The sequence below is a fragment of the Lycium barbarum genome, chromosome 12 (genome assembly GCF_019175385.1).
Source record: "Lycium barbarum isolate Lr01 chromosome 12, ASM1917538v2, whole genome shotgun sequence".
Classification (NCBI taxonomy): Eukaryota; Viridiplantae; Streptophyta; class Magnoliopsida; order Solanales; family Solanaceae; genus Lycium; species Lycium barbarum.
The window spans coordinates 77,823,062-77,838,888 of NC_083348.1; the positions used below are offsets into that span (position 1 = coordinate 77,823,062).

Genomic DNA, 15,827 nt, shown 5'->3' on the forward strand with positions numbered 1-15,827 from the left:
GTGGGAGCTCCACCATTTTAAGAATAAGCATTTTCTTGAACGGACATTATTTGAGTGAAAAGCAGTTGGGTGTTTTCACTTCATTTTCTAGAATTGGACCAACAAATCAAAGTAGGATTCGGGGGGGAAGGGGGACTATTTCGTGGAAAACACGTGGACCAATAAACTATCGAATTCCATGTAAGAAATTTTAGTTTTAACAAAAATCTGTTTTTTCTCAAACGTATACACAATTTTTCTAAACTTACGATGCTAATGTTGTTACAAAGAAGAAATTGCAAATGTAGTTTTTTTTTTTTTTTAATCATTGTTGCAGTGCAATCAGGACCGTACGTGCTGGAATAGATACCCTCCATATATCTAGCCGTCCTCTGTCTCTCTCTCTCTGCCCACACCGGCAAGGTTATTCTTTAACATGTGTTTATCGAACCAATAATAATATGACATGTATTTTCTGCAAATATTTTTACCACCTAATATTGTTAGGTGATGTGCATTTTTAACCTTATTTATTACTAAATCACGGTATTTAAAGTTGAAGTTGAAAAAAGGTTTTCTAATTTTGAAAATGTTGCGGAGATAAGTTTGGAAAAATAATTTAGTTTTATGAGTAAAAACTATTATTTTCTCCGTTTGTTAAGTGTCTTAGCTTTAATACACATGAACTTTAAAGAAGCAAAAAAGACTTTTAATTCTGTGGTCCAAACTAAAGGTGTTTATAACATATCAAAAATACCTGTTAGAGTTTTGTGGTCTTAAGAGCAAATTAAAGTAGAAATGTTGAAACTAAAAACTTACTAAATATATTACAGCTGTGACATTTTCAAAAAATAGACTAAAAAGAAAAATAAAATAAATGAATTAAAACGGAAGAGAGTACTCACACCACCTTTTTAACTTTAAATTCGCTAATTTAAATTAAAGTGATGGACAATTTAAAAAACAAATACTGTATTGATTTGCAAACGTTATCTCATTATGTGCATGCCTGCAAAATCTAATATCGTATTTTCTCCGTTCCAATTTAAATGTCTTAGCTTGATTAGACACAAAATAGTTCGACTAGTATAGAGTTTAAGAAATAAAAAGTGACTTTTGAATCTTGTAATCCTAAATTAAAGATATGTATGATGTACTAAAATATTTTTTAAATCTTGTGGTTATTAACTTGACATGTATAATGTTTGAACTGTCAACTTACTAAATATAGAAAGATACATTATTTCTGGGACAGACTAAAAAGAAAAGTAAGAAACTTAAATTGAGACAAATGGAGTAATCGATATTTGCGCCGACCATTGTTTTCTCCTTGGCCTCAACGTAATTGATGTTTGGAGTTCATCAATCCCCTATTGTACACTCATTTGTGACAAATGTTATAATTTGACCCAAATGTTACTTAGACATTTTGTTTAATTCTTGTTGCTAGAAGCCGAAATGATAGAGACGGTGGTTCATACAAATTAATTACACGCACAGATTCATGAAATTTCTTAGAAAATGAGGTGTTTGTCTAGGTGGACGAGATTGAATGGAAAAGGTACAATTTTTATATACTCCTATTATTTGATGATGATGATGAAAGGGAAAGTCAAGAAGGAGAGAGGACCCTTTTGGTGAGGCCTTAAGAGGGGAATTTTATCCAGAAATCACACTATTTGTGGTATGGGGAAAGATCTTTTGCCGACTTTGCATTATAGCAAAATTGAACTCCATTTTATTGGGACATCTGTGTTGTATTTATATTTTTGGGATGATATTTGGTGGGGTTTGGGGAAGAAGAGAAAAACAGAAACAGTGAACTCCATCGATTTGTTTTAGGTTATCTACAATTTTAATGAGAATTCATATACACAGTGCGTGAGTATGCGTGTATTTACCACATTTAAACGACTTTTTAGTCAGTTATGGAAATACATTAGAATGGTATATACTTATTTGTTTTATTATACATTCTACAATGATGAGGTCAAGCTCAGCAACAGTGACACACAAGTCGTAGAATCACACGATTGCTTAATTTTTAATCTTAGGCTTTTAGGATAAGGTTCTAAATGTTGGCAGAGTCAAAGTGAAATTTGGTACGTAAACATCTTTATAGAGATGAATTTCATCCTTGTGAATTTGTTCACGTTATCGATTCTAAGTTTGAATAAAAAAGAAAAATTGTGACAAACATTAAATTAATTAATTGATGATGGTAAGAAAATCAGAATTCTAACTTTGAATAAAAAAGCGAAAATTGTGATAAACATTAATTTAATCAATTGATGATGGTAAGAAAATCAGGACAAAGAATTTCCTAAACGTTATCTAATGAGCAATTTCCGAAAGAGCTCCTAGAAACCAAAAGTAGATTAAGAAAAGCTTGTGTTGATTGTGATATAATTTGGGCTAATGGGCTATATTTCTCCTTTGTGTTCTGTTTTACTTTTGTCTTTAGTTTCTTTTTAATTTTTTTGCGAGTTAGTAGCAAAAAACTTCTTCCACTTGTAATGTATTTTTACTTCTAATGGCTTCTTTGAGTCAATATTGAGATCACCAAAAATATTTTGCGTCAGAAGATCAGGAAAAAAAACTTTGTCTACTCCACTATCAATTTTGGGAATTCTAGGTATATATTAAGTAGCACATTTACATGTTACAAAGATATTTGATTTAACTAATTTCTGTTACGAGAAAAAATTAAGTAGACGAACAATGATAGATTAAGACTTATAACTGTTCACGCGCCAAAACCCACCCTAGACGTGACTGGCATCCGACGTCATGAACAACATCGGAAGAACCTAAACAACACAACAATAATACTTGAACCTGCCAGGTTCAACATTCGCCTCCAACAGTTTATAAATCAAATGTAACAAATCATGAATACATAAACTAAATCAGTGGAAGTCTTTAATATCATAAAAGTTAATAAAAACGTGACAACGCCCAAGAGTTAACAAAACTCAACAACTACCCACAAGAATGTATACTATGGAGCTTCTAGGATAAAGAGGTAATAGTTTGACTCATCGGGACGCAGCCCAAAAACTAATAATAAATGAACAAAATAATAGGGTGTCCTACGAATGAACGTGTGGGCTCACCAAATCAGCAGCAATAGCAAGTCCTTCCTAAGCGCCTGAAGTATCACGAACCTGCTCTCCTTCGTTACCTAACATACCATAAAAAACAACAATGGTATGCCTGAGTACTTCGTACTCAGTGAGTGCCTCGGGAACAATGAGTAATATAAAATAAAATATACTAATACATAAAGAAATCAGTTCTGAAAAGATAGTATAAAAACAATTGTCATCCCACTTTATGATTCTTAATATCGTTTGTTGAACAGCTTATAAAGCCATTCCAAAAATCCTGGTTTCAATTATGCTTTAAATCGATCAGGCATAAATATCAATTCCATAATAAAGATAAATATCACAATCGCCCATATGGGCCCAACTCAATATCAACAACATTGCGTAATACACCGGAATATGGATTCACGGTGGCTACTCTTCCTCCCGAATAGCAAGGCACACTGCGCAATTCATCGGAATATGGATTCACGGTGGCTACTCTTCCTCCCGAATAGCAAGGCAATTAATACACCCCAGGTAGCGAACCCGGAAGTGGCCACTCTTCCTCCCGAATGGCAAGGCAATTAATACACTAGGATCCATAGTGGCTACTCTTCCTCCCGAATAGCAAGGCAAACATAACAACAAGGTCCATGGCGTAGAAGTCGATTCACAACTTGTCTCAGAGTATTCACACCATCATTTAACATTAAAGTTCATTATGCCATTTCAAAAGAATAATCCATTCCAATCAATGTTTTGAAAATGTACAACTTCTTTACAAAGATTTTCATGTCCCAATTTATCAATAAGAATGTCGTTACCAACTATTAACTAGCATTCATAAGCATCTCTCGTAGAAGAAAACATTCATAATATCTCATACATATATATAGGGTTTGTTACAATATAGGTTTAATGTGGGTTTGTCCCCTCACACACATTAACCACCATTTAGACATGAATTAGGGTTCAAGAAACATGAAAAGATTACTTTTTCTCCCATTCGTTAAAGAATCTTGAAGAAAATTCATACTTCCAACTATAGCTTCAAAAAAATGATTTTCAACCAAAAATAGGTTTTTAAAAGAGAGACATACCTTAATTTGTTAAACAAGGTTTAACAAATCACTTTTCTAATGAAGAACACCCAAACCCTAGCTTGATCACTTTGGGAAGAATTATGTTGCAAACCCTAGGTTTTGGTCATAAAATCATGTTAGAAAGGGATTAGGAACTTGAATTCAACCTAGAATCATGATAACCCTTACCTTGTATGGTTCTTGAGGCTTGGGACTTGTTCTTATTGACTTTAGGGTAAATTTTCGTGAATGGGGTGCTGCGGAAATAAACCCCAAACCTTAGATATAACTTAAAACGCGTAAACCCGACTTTTTGACCTGAAACCGGCCCTGTTATGCGATGGTCGCACGATGCACAAGCAGCGCACGACCATCCTCAGATCATTAGATAGAGAAGGGGTTTTTTGTGCGATCGGCGTGCGACGCGGGGCCATCGCACGCGCCCGCACAAGCGGCATGTGTCGGTTCTGCACAATGTTCGGTAAAATAGGCATAACTTCTTGTACGTAACTTTTCTTGGGCTGGGCGACCTACCGTTGGAAACATATTTCAAAGATATACAACTTTCGTGAAGGAAGTTTTTCCAAATTCGCAACAAATTTTCACGATAATCTCCCAGAAGACAGATCTACCAAAACTTAGACGAATTTAAGAGGCCTTAAGAACGTCACAGGTTGGTTTGACTTCAAAACGACCATCTTCCACCCGAATTCATCAAGAATGGATTCATATAGATATAATATCATCTTAATACTAAATTTTTACACATTCACACCTAGTTCAGGTTTACGAGGTGTTACAGATTAATTAGCTTTCTTAATTCTTTTTCCGGATTGAAACTAATAATTGATCAAAGTATTCTGATTGCAGCATCACAAGTGGTCCAAAACTTACAGAAGAATAAACGAGTAAAGTCTTTTTCTTGTGTAAAAAGAATTAAATTATTAAGTCGTAAGAATATTCTCTACTTGTGGTCTAGTACATAGAAATTTACCAACCATAGGTAGACAAAAAAGAAGTGATAAAAACAAGTCGCCTCATACTCATGAAAGGAACAAACTGGTCCACCTTAAATAATGATGGAATTAAACCCTCCGCTAAAATATATTTTTCATGTGAGATGTAGTTGTTACATTTTAAACTTAATTGTTAAAGATGGTCTTGTGCGTTTTGACGATTCTATTCAAAAAGTTAGAGATGCGGTTGCGTTTGTTTTTTGTAATGCTAATAGGGGAAATATTAGAGATTTTAAGAATGCTTGTGTGGAAAATAACCTTAGACCTAGGAAAATTCAAGTAGAAATTGAGACTAGGTGGAACTACACTTACATTATGCTACAACAAGCATATGAGTATAGGATTCCAATACAACAAGTTCACAACAAATATAATATTAATAGTGATGATTGGTTAAATTTTACGGATTGGGAAGATGTTAAGGAATGTGTTGAACTCTTAGAAATTGTTTATAATGCAACTCTTGCTTTTTCTAAACAATTCTATCCTACGATAACCGAAATTTTAGCCTACTTAGCGGAAATAGCTAGAGTTTTACAAGAATATAAATATAAACCCGGTTATCAAGCGGCTATTTTTTATATGACAACAAAATATAAGAAGTATTTTTTTCCCATTCCAACTTTATTTATATTGGGTTCTCTTTTAAATCCTTGTTTAAAAGTGTCTTATACTAAAGCATTAGTTGGTCAAATTTATACATTTTTAGAAATTGAAGAGGGAGTTCAACCATCTTTAGCTGAAGCCGAACTCGCTATTGATGACGAGTTTAGAAAAGTTTTTACTCATTATTCTAATTTGGAAGAACATGCTACACATGTTGCTCCACGCCCTACTACTTCTCAAAGTAGCAAAAAGGGTTTGTCGGGTTTAAAAGTTTTACATTCACATCCAACTCCTTCTTGTAGTGCAAACTTTGATGAATATTACTTTTATTTGATGCAGCCAAATGTGGATATCAAGGAACTAGATGAGTTGGACGTCTTAGCATGGTGGAAGAAATACAAGGCAAGTCATTCGATACTCTCAAGAAAGGCTCGAGATATCCTTACGGTTCAAGTATCAACCGTGGCTTCGGAGAGTACATTTAGCCAAGGAAGACAACAAATTGGAGACCATAGACACTCATTATCCGGCTTTAGCTTACAAGTACTAGTGTGCATTCGCGATTGGATTAGATCGGAGCGACGCAACCAAAACTTAGAAGCGGAGGAAGGCGAAGAGGAAGAGATTGAAGATTTGATAGCAAGTGAACCGGACCAAATGGAAGACTTTGAAGATATCTTCATGGCCGAATATGATATGGGGGAAATTAACCAAATGATTGAGAATTGGTGATTTTATTATTCTACTATTTCTTTGCAACTCATGTATTATTTGCAAGTTAAAAAATTACAACTTGCAAATAAATGTTATCCAAGAATGAATAAAATATATGGCTCATTGAGCTTTCTTCTATTTACACTTATATTAAGTTAGGAATATACCTAAAATATACTAAGAATATACTTATAATATACATTTGCTTAAACTAAAAACTAGAAAGTTATATACTTGAAAAATAACTAAAATATACTAAGAATATACTTATAAATTATAATATATAGTATACATATAACTTATATATATATATATATATATAGTATACATGTTGACACCCAATTTTGTCCCTCTTTTATTTAATTTACTCGGGTTTCTAAATTTACTGACGAGCTAAATACTTTATTTTTTTTCACAATATTTTATTGCTACTACTATTAATATCACTACTTTTATTTTCAACATTATGAGCATTACTTTATCACAAACTTTAACGGTTCGTCATCGTTTCATTTTTTGGGTTCGGATTCGTTAAATTTAATTACAAAAACAACACTTTGTAAAATCCTTACTTTTCTACATGTTAATTTCTATTTGTCTTCACCTAATATATTTTAGTTATTAAATTAGAAGCCCAACAATAATTAAATAAAGGAGGAAGGATCAACAATTTTCAGCCAAATTAATGGTTTTAAAATACAAATACAATGTTTTTCCCTACCCAATTAAACAACCCACATTTTAATACCCAACCCATATCTTCAACCCAACTAAAATACTCAAACGGACCAGCCCATTACATATTTCCAAACGGACCAGCCCATACCCGAAATTGACCCGACCCGGTCCAATCTTTAAACAAAACCCTACCTCTCTAACCCTTCCTCCTTTTCTCTTGGTTTTGATAAAAGTGGTGTGACAATCGAGTCTACCAAGCTCCACTATCTCCTTACCCTGTCTACAACACCCAAGCTAACTACTACCAACCCCGAGCACCTCCACATCAAAACCCACGTCCGTATAAACCCAACCAAGCTCCAGCTTACCAAAATCGACCACATACTATACCTAGAGCCCGTCCAAACCCTGACATCAAAAACACCCGTAATTACACTCAGATCGTTGAACCCTTGGCTCAATTGTTTGAAAGAATGAAAGCAGCAGGCATAATACAACCGATTGAGGGAAAAATTCCCGAGCCTATCCCGAAATGGTTTGATGGTTCCAAACGCTGTGCATACCACTCTGGAGTTGTTGGGCACGCCACTGAAGATTGCTATGGACTTAAAAACAAAATCGAAGACCTGATTAAGGAAGGAGTAATCCAGCTCGCTGAAGCTAAGCCCAATGTGGTCAACAATCCTTTGCCTGCTCACGGAGGTGCCAAGATTTGAAGGAGTCCAGTGCGGAAAGGGTCATATCATCAACTTTTGTCGTTCCCGTGAACAATCCAAAGACAAACACACATGAAGATTACTGCTACAACTACTCACAACATCGAGACACCTACCACACGAGGTGCCGAACCAGGGGAGACTCTGAAGAATTGGACTCGTACTCCGTCCCCGATTCGCCGGGAGTCTTGGTAGCATGAACATGTAGTGAATTTGTTTTCTTTTATTGATGCTTGAACCGTACCCAAAATTTTATTTGGTTTGCTTCATCTTGTGGAAGTTTGAATTGCAAAAACTATGAATGCATTTCTGATTCTCCTTAATCATCTATTTTCTACTTTATTTATCAAAACTGTCAACTTTACGATTGTGACATAAAATGAACGAATAGACAACATACATCCCGAGAGAGTAACAACAAAACTAGGGGACAAGACAAGATTCCACTCGAGAAATTGAAATAGCCAATAAGTGATAACATAAGCCTAAAAGCTAGCAATTCAAGAAGAAATCAAAGTACGACATTAGGTTAGACAACCTAGTTTGCAACCTTTCCTTTAGGTAGAACTACGCTGACCTGATTCCCATGGGGGATACGTAGGCAGCCTACATAGGGTTCGGTTGCATTTAGAACAAAAATCCAAAATATCTTATGTTTCACGAACTGCGTTCCGACCTGATTCCCATGGGGGATACGTAGGCAGCCCACATAGGGTTCGGTTGCATTTAGAACAAAAATCAAAAGATTTTACATGCGTACGAACTACGTATTTATCTTTCCCTAGGGTTCGGCTGAATTTCAAGAACATTTTTTTTTTTTTTTAAACAAGGTTGATGGAAACTGTCCGTTTCTCGAAGACTTGAGGTGGTTAAAACTTGTGTTTTACAGGGAGATTTTATTTCCCAAATCTTCCAACCCTCCTTCTTTTTTCCTTTTTTTTCGATCTGTTTTCTTCTTGATTTTGTTTTTCTTTTCTTTCTTTTCCCGTCTCCCCTCTTTACTGAAGCGTATGGTCCTTTCAAGTGCAAAAAAAACTCTCTCTCTCTCTCTCAAAAATCAGGAAATAACTTGAGATTTAAGCTTAAGATGGCAACCGAGAAAGGGAAGAAGACGGTGTTAAAGTTCGACTCAGAAGAAGATGTATCAAATGCCCTCGCGAAATACACTGCTGATTTGTCCGATAAATTCATCAAAGAAAAAGGTTCTTTCACTGTTGTTCTCTCTGGAGGTTCTCTTATCGACACCATGAGGAAATTGGTGGAACCACCGTATAAAGACTCAGTTGATTGGTCAAAATGGTGGATTTTTTGGGTGGACGAGAGGGTTGTTCCTTTGGATCACGATGACAGCAATTATAAACTTGCTTGGGATGGTTTTCTTTCTAAGGTTCCGATCCCCTCTTCTAACACTAATGCGATCAATGACAAGGAGTCACCTGAGGGTGCAGCTATTGATTATGAGGCCCGTCTGAAACAATTGGTCTGTTGACACCCAATTTTGTCCCTCCCCTATTTAATTTACCCGGGTTTCTAAATTTACTGACAAGCTAAATACTTTATTTTCGCTACTATTATTTTCGCTACTTTTATTTTTTTAACATTATAAGTATTACTTTATCACAAATTTTAAACGGTTAGTCATCGTTTCCTTTTTTCGGGTTTGGAATCGTTAAATTAATTACAAGACAACACTTTGCAAAATATTTATTTTTTCTACATATTAATTATTTACATAATATATATTATACCAGTTATTAAACTAGAAGCCCAAAAAATAATTTAAATAGAGAAGGAAGGACCAACAATTTTTAGCTAAATTAATGACTTTAAAATACAATATTATATCCCTACCCAAATAATTAGCCCACATCTTTAATACTCAACCCACATTATCAGCCCATATTTAAATTAATGGACCAGCCCAAACGGACCAGCCCATTACCCACGTTTTCAACAGATCCAGCCCAACCACACTCACCCGACCCGGCCCACCATTTCCCCTTCCCCTTTAACCTAATTCCCTTCCCCCTTTCTTTTCCCTCTTCTTCTTTCTTCCGCCTCCCCTCATCTCTTTCTCTCTTTTCTTTTTCCTTTTTTTTTCTCATCGTCGCCGCTCCTTGATTCCCTCCCTTTTTCGCCTTTCCGCCGCTCATCTCCCTCGTCTCTCTCTTCCACTTCTCTTCACCTGCTCCTCATGTTCCTCTCCACCACGCCTCTGCCCCCCACTTCCTCCTGTCCCCAACCCTTGCAAAGTTATAAATCCATAAATAACATTCGCTCAACAGGTTCGACCACAATTCCTTCTGCCTTTATAATATTTTCCACCAATTCTCTCAAATTCATGTTTGTCGGTCGGAACAAAATTGGCTACTACGTCAACTGCTTCGCCCGAAGATTCTTACATCATCTCTGGTCGAAGAGGGGCATCTGTTGACACCCAATTTTTATCCCTCCTTTATTTAATTTTATTTACTCGGGCTTCTAAATTTGCTGACGAGCTAAATACTTTATTTTCACTACTATTAATATCGCTACTTTTATTTTTCAACATTATAAGTATTACTCTATCACAGATTTTAAACGGTTAATCATCGTTTCGTTTTTCGGGTTTGGACTCGTTAAATTTATTACAAGACCACATTTTTTCAAAATCTTTATTCTTCAACATATTAATTGTCTTTACATAATATATATTATACCAGTTATTAAATTAGAATCCCAAAATATTTTAGCGGAGGAACGGTCAATAATTTTCAGCCAATTAATGGTTTAAAATACAAATACAATGTTATTCCCCTACCCAAATAATCATCCCACATTTTAATACCCAACCCACATTATATCAGCCCAAATCCTACACCAACTACCTGACCCAGTTCAGTCCAGCCCAAAAATTACCGACCCGGCCCATTTATTTTTTTACCCCTTTACCCTAATCCCTCCTCACTCTTCTTCTTTCTCTTACTCTTTTCTCCGCTTCCTCTCTCTCTCTCTATACTCTCCCTCTCTCCCTTTCACCGCCGCTCCCCTCTCCCACTATTTCCGCTCCTCCCACGCTCCTCGTCCCCACCTCGCCGACGACCCCATCACCGTTCCCCACACCACTACCCCACTCTGCTCCTCTCTACCCTACCCCCGCTCCTTTCTTTCCCTTTCATCATCATCATCATCGCCTCCACTCACCCGCTCCTTTCCCACACTCCTTTATAAAAACAAACAAGAGGAGGAAGGAAAGGGGGGAGGGGAGACGGGAAAAGAAAGAGAAGAGGAGGAAGGGTTAGAGAGGTAGGGTTTTGTTTAAAGATTGGACCGGGTCGGGTCAATTTCGGGTATGGGCTGGTCCGTTTGGAAATATGTAATGGGCTGGTCCGTTTGGGTATTTTAGTTGGGTTGAAGATATGGGTTGGGTATTAAAATGTGGGTTGTTTAATTGGGTAGGGAAAAACATTGTATTTGTATTTTAAAACCATTAATTTGGCTGAAAATTGTTGATCCTTCCTCCTTTATTTAATTATTGTTGGGCTTCTAATTTAATAACTAAAATATATTAGGTGAAGACAAATAGAAATTAACATGTAGAAAAGTAAGGATTTTACAAAGTGTTGTTTTTGTAATTAAATTTAACGAATCCGAACCCAAAAAATGAAACGATGACGAACCGTTAAAGTTTGTGATAAAGTAATGCTCATAATGTTGAAAATAAAAGTAGTGATATTAATAGTAGTAGCAATAAAATATTGTGAAAAAAAATAAAGTATTTAGCTCGTCAGTAAATTTAGAAACCCGAGTAAATTAAATAAAAGAGGGACAAAATTGGGTGTCAACAATACATATAACTTATATATACACGTATATACGAATTTATAAACTTAGAAAAAAATTAAGCTATAAATAACTTAAGTTATAATATATAAGTTATAAGTATATATAGTATATTTAAACATATAAGTAAATTATATAACTTATATATATATACACACACACGTATATGCTGTATTGCTGACTTGTTGTTAGCCTGTTAGTCAGTAAATATATAAAATTTACTTATAAACTTATATAACATATGTAAATATACCTACAATATATTAATAAATACTATAATATATATATATATACTATACAAAAAAAAAAGGTTTGGACGTGTTTAAACCGGACCGATTTTAGTTTCGGATTGTTAACCGGTAAATCAAAACCGGTGGCCGATTCTAATTTTTTAACCGGAGACTGACTGATTTGTTAATTGATTAGTTGTCCGATCCGATTCAAATGGGTTAACACGTTTACATAAGGGTAAGAAATTGCCTAATAAAATAAAATAAAAGAAAAAAGCAAAAGACCTTCGACCAAAAAAGTACAGAAATCCCAACGGACAACTGAAAAATCATCAGAAGACCCCACCAAAAGGAGGTAGATCTAGAATGACGTGACGTCAAGCCTTAATTTATTACTTCCTTTTCTTGCGGAAATTTAATGTCTTATTTTATTTCCCACGAGTTAAACTTGAGTACTTGGCGTTGCATATATAAAACTAGTACTCTTCTGTTCACTTTTACTTGTCATTTTTAAAATATTAAAATAAGATATTTTTATTTATTTATAATATTAATTATTCACTTTAAATTATTTTTCAAATTCAATAAAAATATGTATTAATTAACATGAATACACTGATAAATTATACATTTCGTTTATTATTTCTTAAATAACGTGAAAAGTTCAAAGTGGATAAATAAAAATGAACGGAGGGAATAGTATTTCTTTTTATCTATTTCTCAAAATTTTAAACATAAAAGTTTTATCTAGTCATACTCCCTCCTCCCAAAATAATTAGTGACACACATGAATTTTGACCAATATTTAGGCTATATTTTTTCATTATATTAAAATGAAAAAAATTGCAACTTATAAGTAGTACTTTTTGAATAGTTCCTAATATTTTAATTTTAATTTTAAAATATTAAATTAATCTACTCTGATTTAGCTTTGAAAATTAGTTAATTTGACTTTTGAAAAAAAAACATGATAAGTATTTTGAGACGGAGAGAGTAATTTGCTAAATTTTGTGTGTCCAACTCAGAATCCTAAGATAATGGATGGAGCAGCCTAGAAATATTATAAAACCATTGGAATTAATGGATAAATATATTTCCTAATATATTTCTCACTTAACAAACAATAAGAGACAAAAAGGATAAATTGATATTTCCTAAATTGTATATTTCCTAATCTGCAATTAATCTCACTTAAAAAATAAGAGCCCTATTTTTTATCACTCTCTCTGACGCCTATAATTCAACTTTAGAATTATACTTGCAGATTTGAACTTTTCCTTCTATTTTGTAGTTTTTCTAGTTTGCCCTTTGCTTGTTAGGAAGGAGTAAGAATAACTTATGCGCACAAAAAGGTCGGGAGTAAAGAGAGTAATCTCAATAGGTTAAAGAGTGGGTTTAGAGTTAAGAGTAGAGATAGAGAGAGAGAAGTCACATTTGTCAAACTAGTTAGAGTTAAGAAAGAGAAATCTAAAGCTATAGTAGACGTAAAGATAAATTATATTTTTGAAAAAAGGTATACCAAAATTTAACTTTGATATCATGTGAAAAAATGTAAGTATCTGGTTATTTACTTTAGGGCAATAAGTGAAATAACTTATGACCACTATAAATCTCTTTATAAACTCTTAAACAACCAATAAAGAAAACATGTATTATGCAGCACAGTTGTCATATAATCTCAAAATGTCATACGTAATTGTAAGAAATGAGTAACTATATTCAAAATTCACTCAGAAATATAAGTGAAATTATTTAAATAATGTTTAAATATTAGTTAAAACAGATATTCTAAAGTTAAAAGTTAAAGATAGTAGTAAGAAAAATAACGTCTACATATAAGTGAGGGATCATTTTTTCCCTTTTGATAAAACTATTTTTTGCAAAAATACAATCTAACAATCAAACAATAAAAAGTGACTTTCTCAAGAAAAATAATATTTTTCCTTAAGCTTATGTCAACCACACTTGGATCTAAGATACAAATAGTTTCGTATGGTCAATGTCAAGAGAAATGAATATTAGTCCTTATCTTTTTTTCTATTTTTATGTTGTTCCATCCTTTTTTATTTTGTTAGTTGTAAGCCGTTGACGGATTCAGTTAATGGCAAAAGGGGGCTCTCTTGACATAACTGCCACGTGCATCACATGTGAGAATTAGTGGCTGGAGGTTCCATAGAGTTTGGCTAAGTTTGGGTGTAATTAGGTGCCATCCACATCACTTGTTTCCTCAGCTACATTTTTTATTAGCCCACTTGAGAGGAAATCCATTCATCTCATAGCATTATGTCTGTTTTAGTTTATGTGATATTATCTTTATCTTAAGTATTATTAATTTTGCTAAGTTTGTATTATATCAATAGTCGTAGCGGAGTCAGGAAACATATTAAAGGGTGTCAAAAAAATATAAATATGTCGCAACGCAAGTTTGAACTCGCTACTTTAGGGACTTTTTGCAATCCCTTAACTGTTGCGCTAAACCTTCAACTTGTGTTAAGAGATGTCAATACTATATACATACCTACAAAACCAAAATTTCACCTATCTATACAACGTAATTTTCCGCCAGAGAGGTGTCGCTTGACACCCCTCGGGCAAGCATAGCTCCGCCCCTGTCAATAGTGGGATGAGTACTTGCTTATTTGTTTTTGTAACATCAATTTGACACTTTCGAAAGACTTCTAAAATATTAAAGTACAAAAAACGTATCTGAAAGTTAAATAAATATTTTTCTTAATTTATGTATTATTTAAAAAAAATCAACAATTGAAAGCTCTTCTAATTTCTCTATTACTGAAATTTTTTAAGGTTAAAGTCTCTGATGATCTAAATCAAGCTTTATATGTTAAATTAATCTCATTTGTTTCTTCGAATTGAACCATATTGGCTAACTTATTTTTTACCAAAAGATACTACGTTATCCAATTAATATAAAAATATTTAATGTGAAAATAATTTTTTATGATGATATCAAAAAATTTAAATAACAAATAAATATAAATAATTAAAAAGTTAAATAACAAATAAATATAAATAATTAAATACCTTGATATTGGAAGATACTTTTGGAGGCGTTCCTTCCAAATTACACCACACAAAAAATACTGAAAAGTCAATAAAATTAAATTGTTTTAACTTTAATCTTTCGTTTTACTTCCAAAAGACGCAACCCATACTTCGGAATTCATTTTTCGATTGAGACGGAAGGGCTATAATTTGCATTTTTGATACATTTTAAAGTATTTAACTATGATATAATTTATTTGTATTTATTCTTTTAATTTAAAACTTGATCCTACTTAAAGTGAAATCTTTGTTAGTTACTTATGTTTGTCAGCATGTACGAGACAAAATTATAGGAGAAAATGAAAAAAACTTGCATTTAATCGGATGAATAAAAATTTAAAACAGCAGATGATAAATGGTAAATAACATCAATAAATAATAAATAATATTTTAATTCAATAATTAAGCCTATATTAAGATATAATTTGAATTACGGGATAATTCTTTCCATGTCTATGATAATGTTTTAAGGAAAAATATTGTTTAAAACAAATTAATAATATTTCCACACAAAAGACTCAAATATGTATGAGTAAGCCTTGTGGGGGCCACTATAATCTCATCCATGACATCATCATTTTAGTGTCATGAAAAAGGCCCTTAACGTTCTTAAAATTTACAAAGTCATAAAAAAAAATCAATTAGGGGTAAAAGAGACAAAAAAATCACGTGAAGTCCACAAAAAATGGGGATTCTCCTTCTTATATAGTAATTATGATATTTGAAAATTCTCACCTCACGAGTAATTAACTTTTGAGGTTGAGTTATCGTCAAGGTCCATTTTTTATGAAGGCTAATTTTATTGGCTTATCAAAGCTTAACTCCAAAT

General features: G+C 33.5%; 1 protein-coding gene across 1 annotated transcript; it reads left to right on the top strand.

Annotated features, from left to right (window-relative positions):
* The first annotated feature begins 8,927 nt into the window (after positions 1 to 8,927).
* LOC132624484 (probable 6-phosphogluconolactonase 4, chloroplastic) lies at positions 8,928 to 9,372 on the top strand. Its single transcript, XM_060339257.1, has one exon. The coding sequence runs from the start codon at positions 8,971 to 8,973 to the stop codon at positions 9,370 to 9,372; it is 402 nt and encodes a 133-aa protein (XP_060195240.1). The 5' UTR covers positions 8,928 to 8,970.
* Positions 9,373 to 15,827: the final 6,455 nt, after the last annotated feature.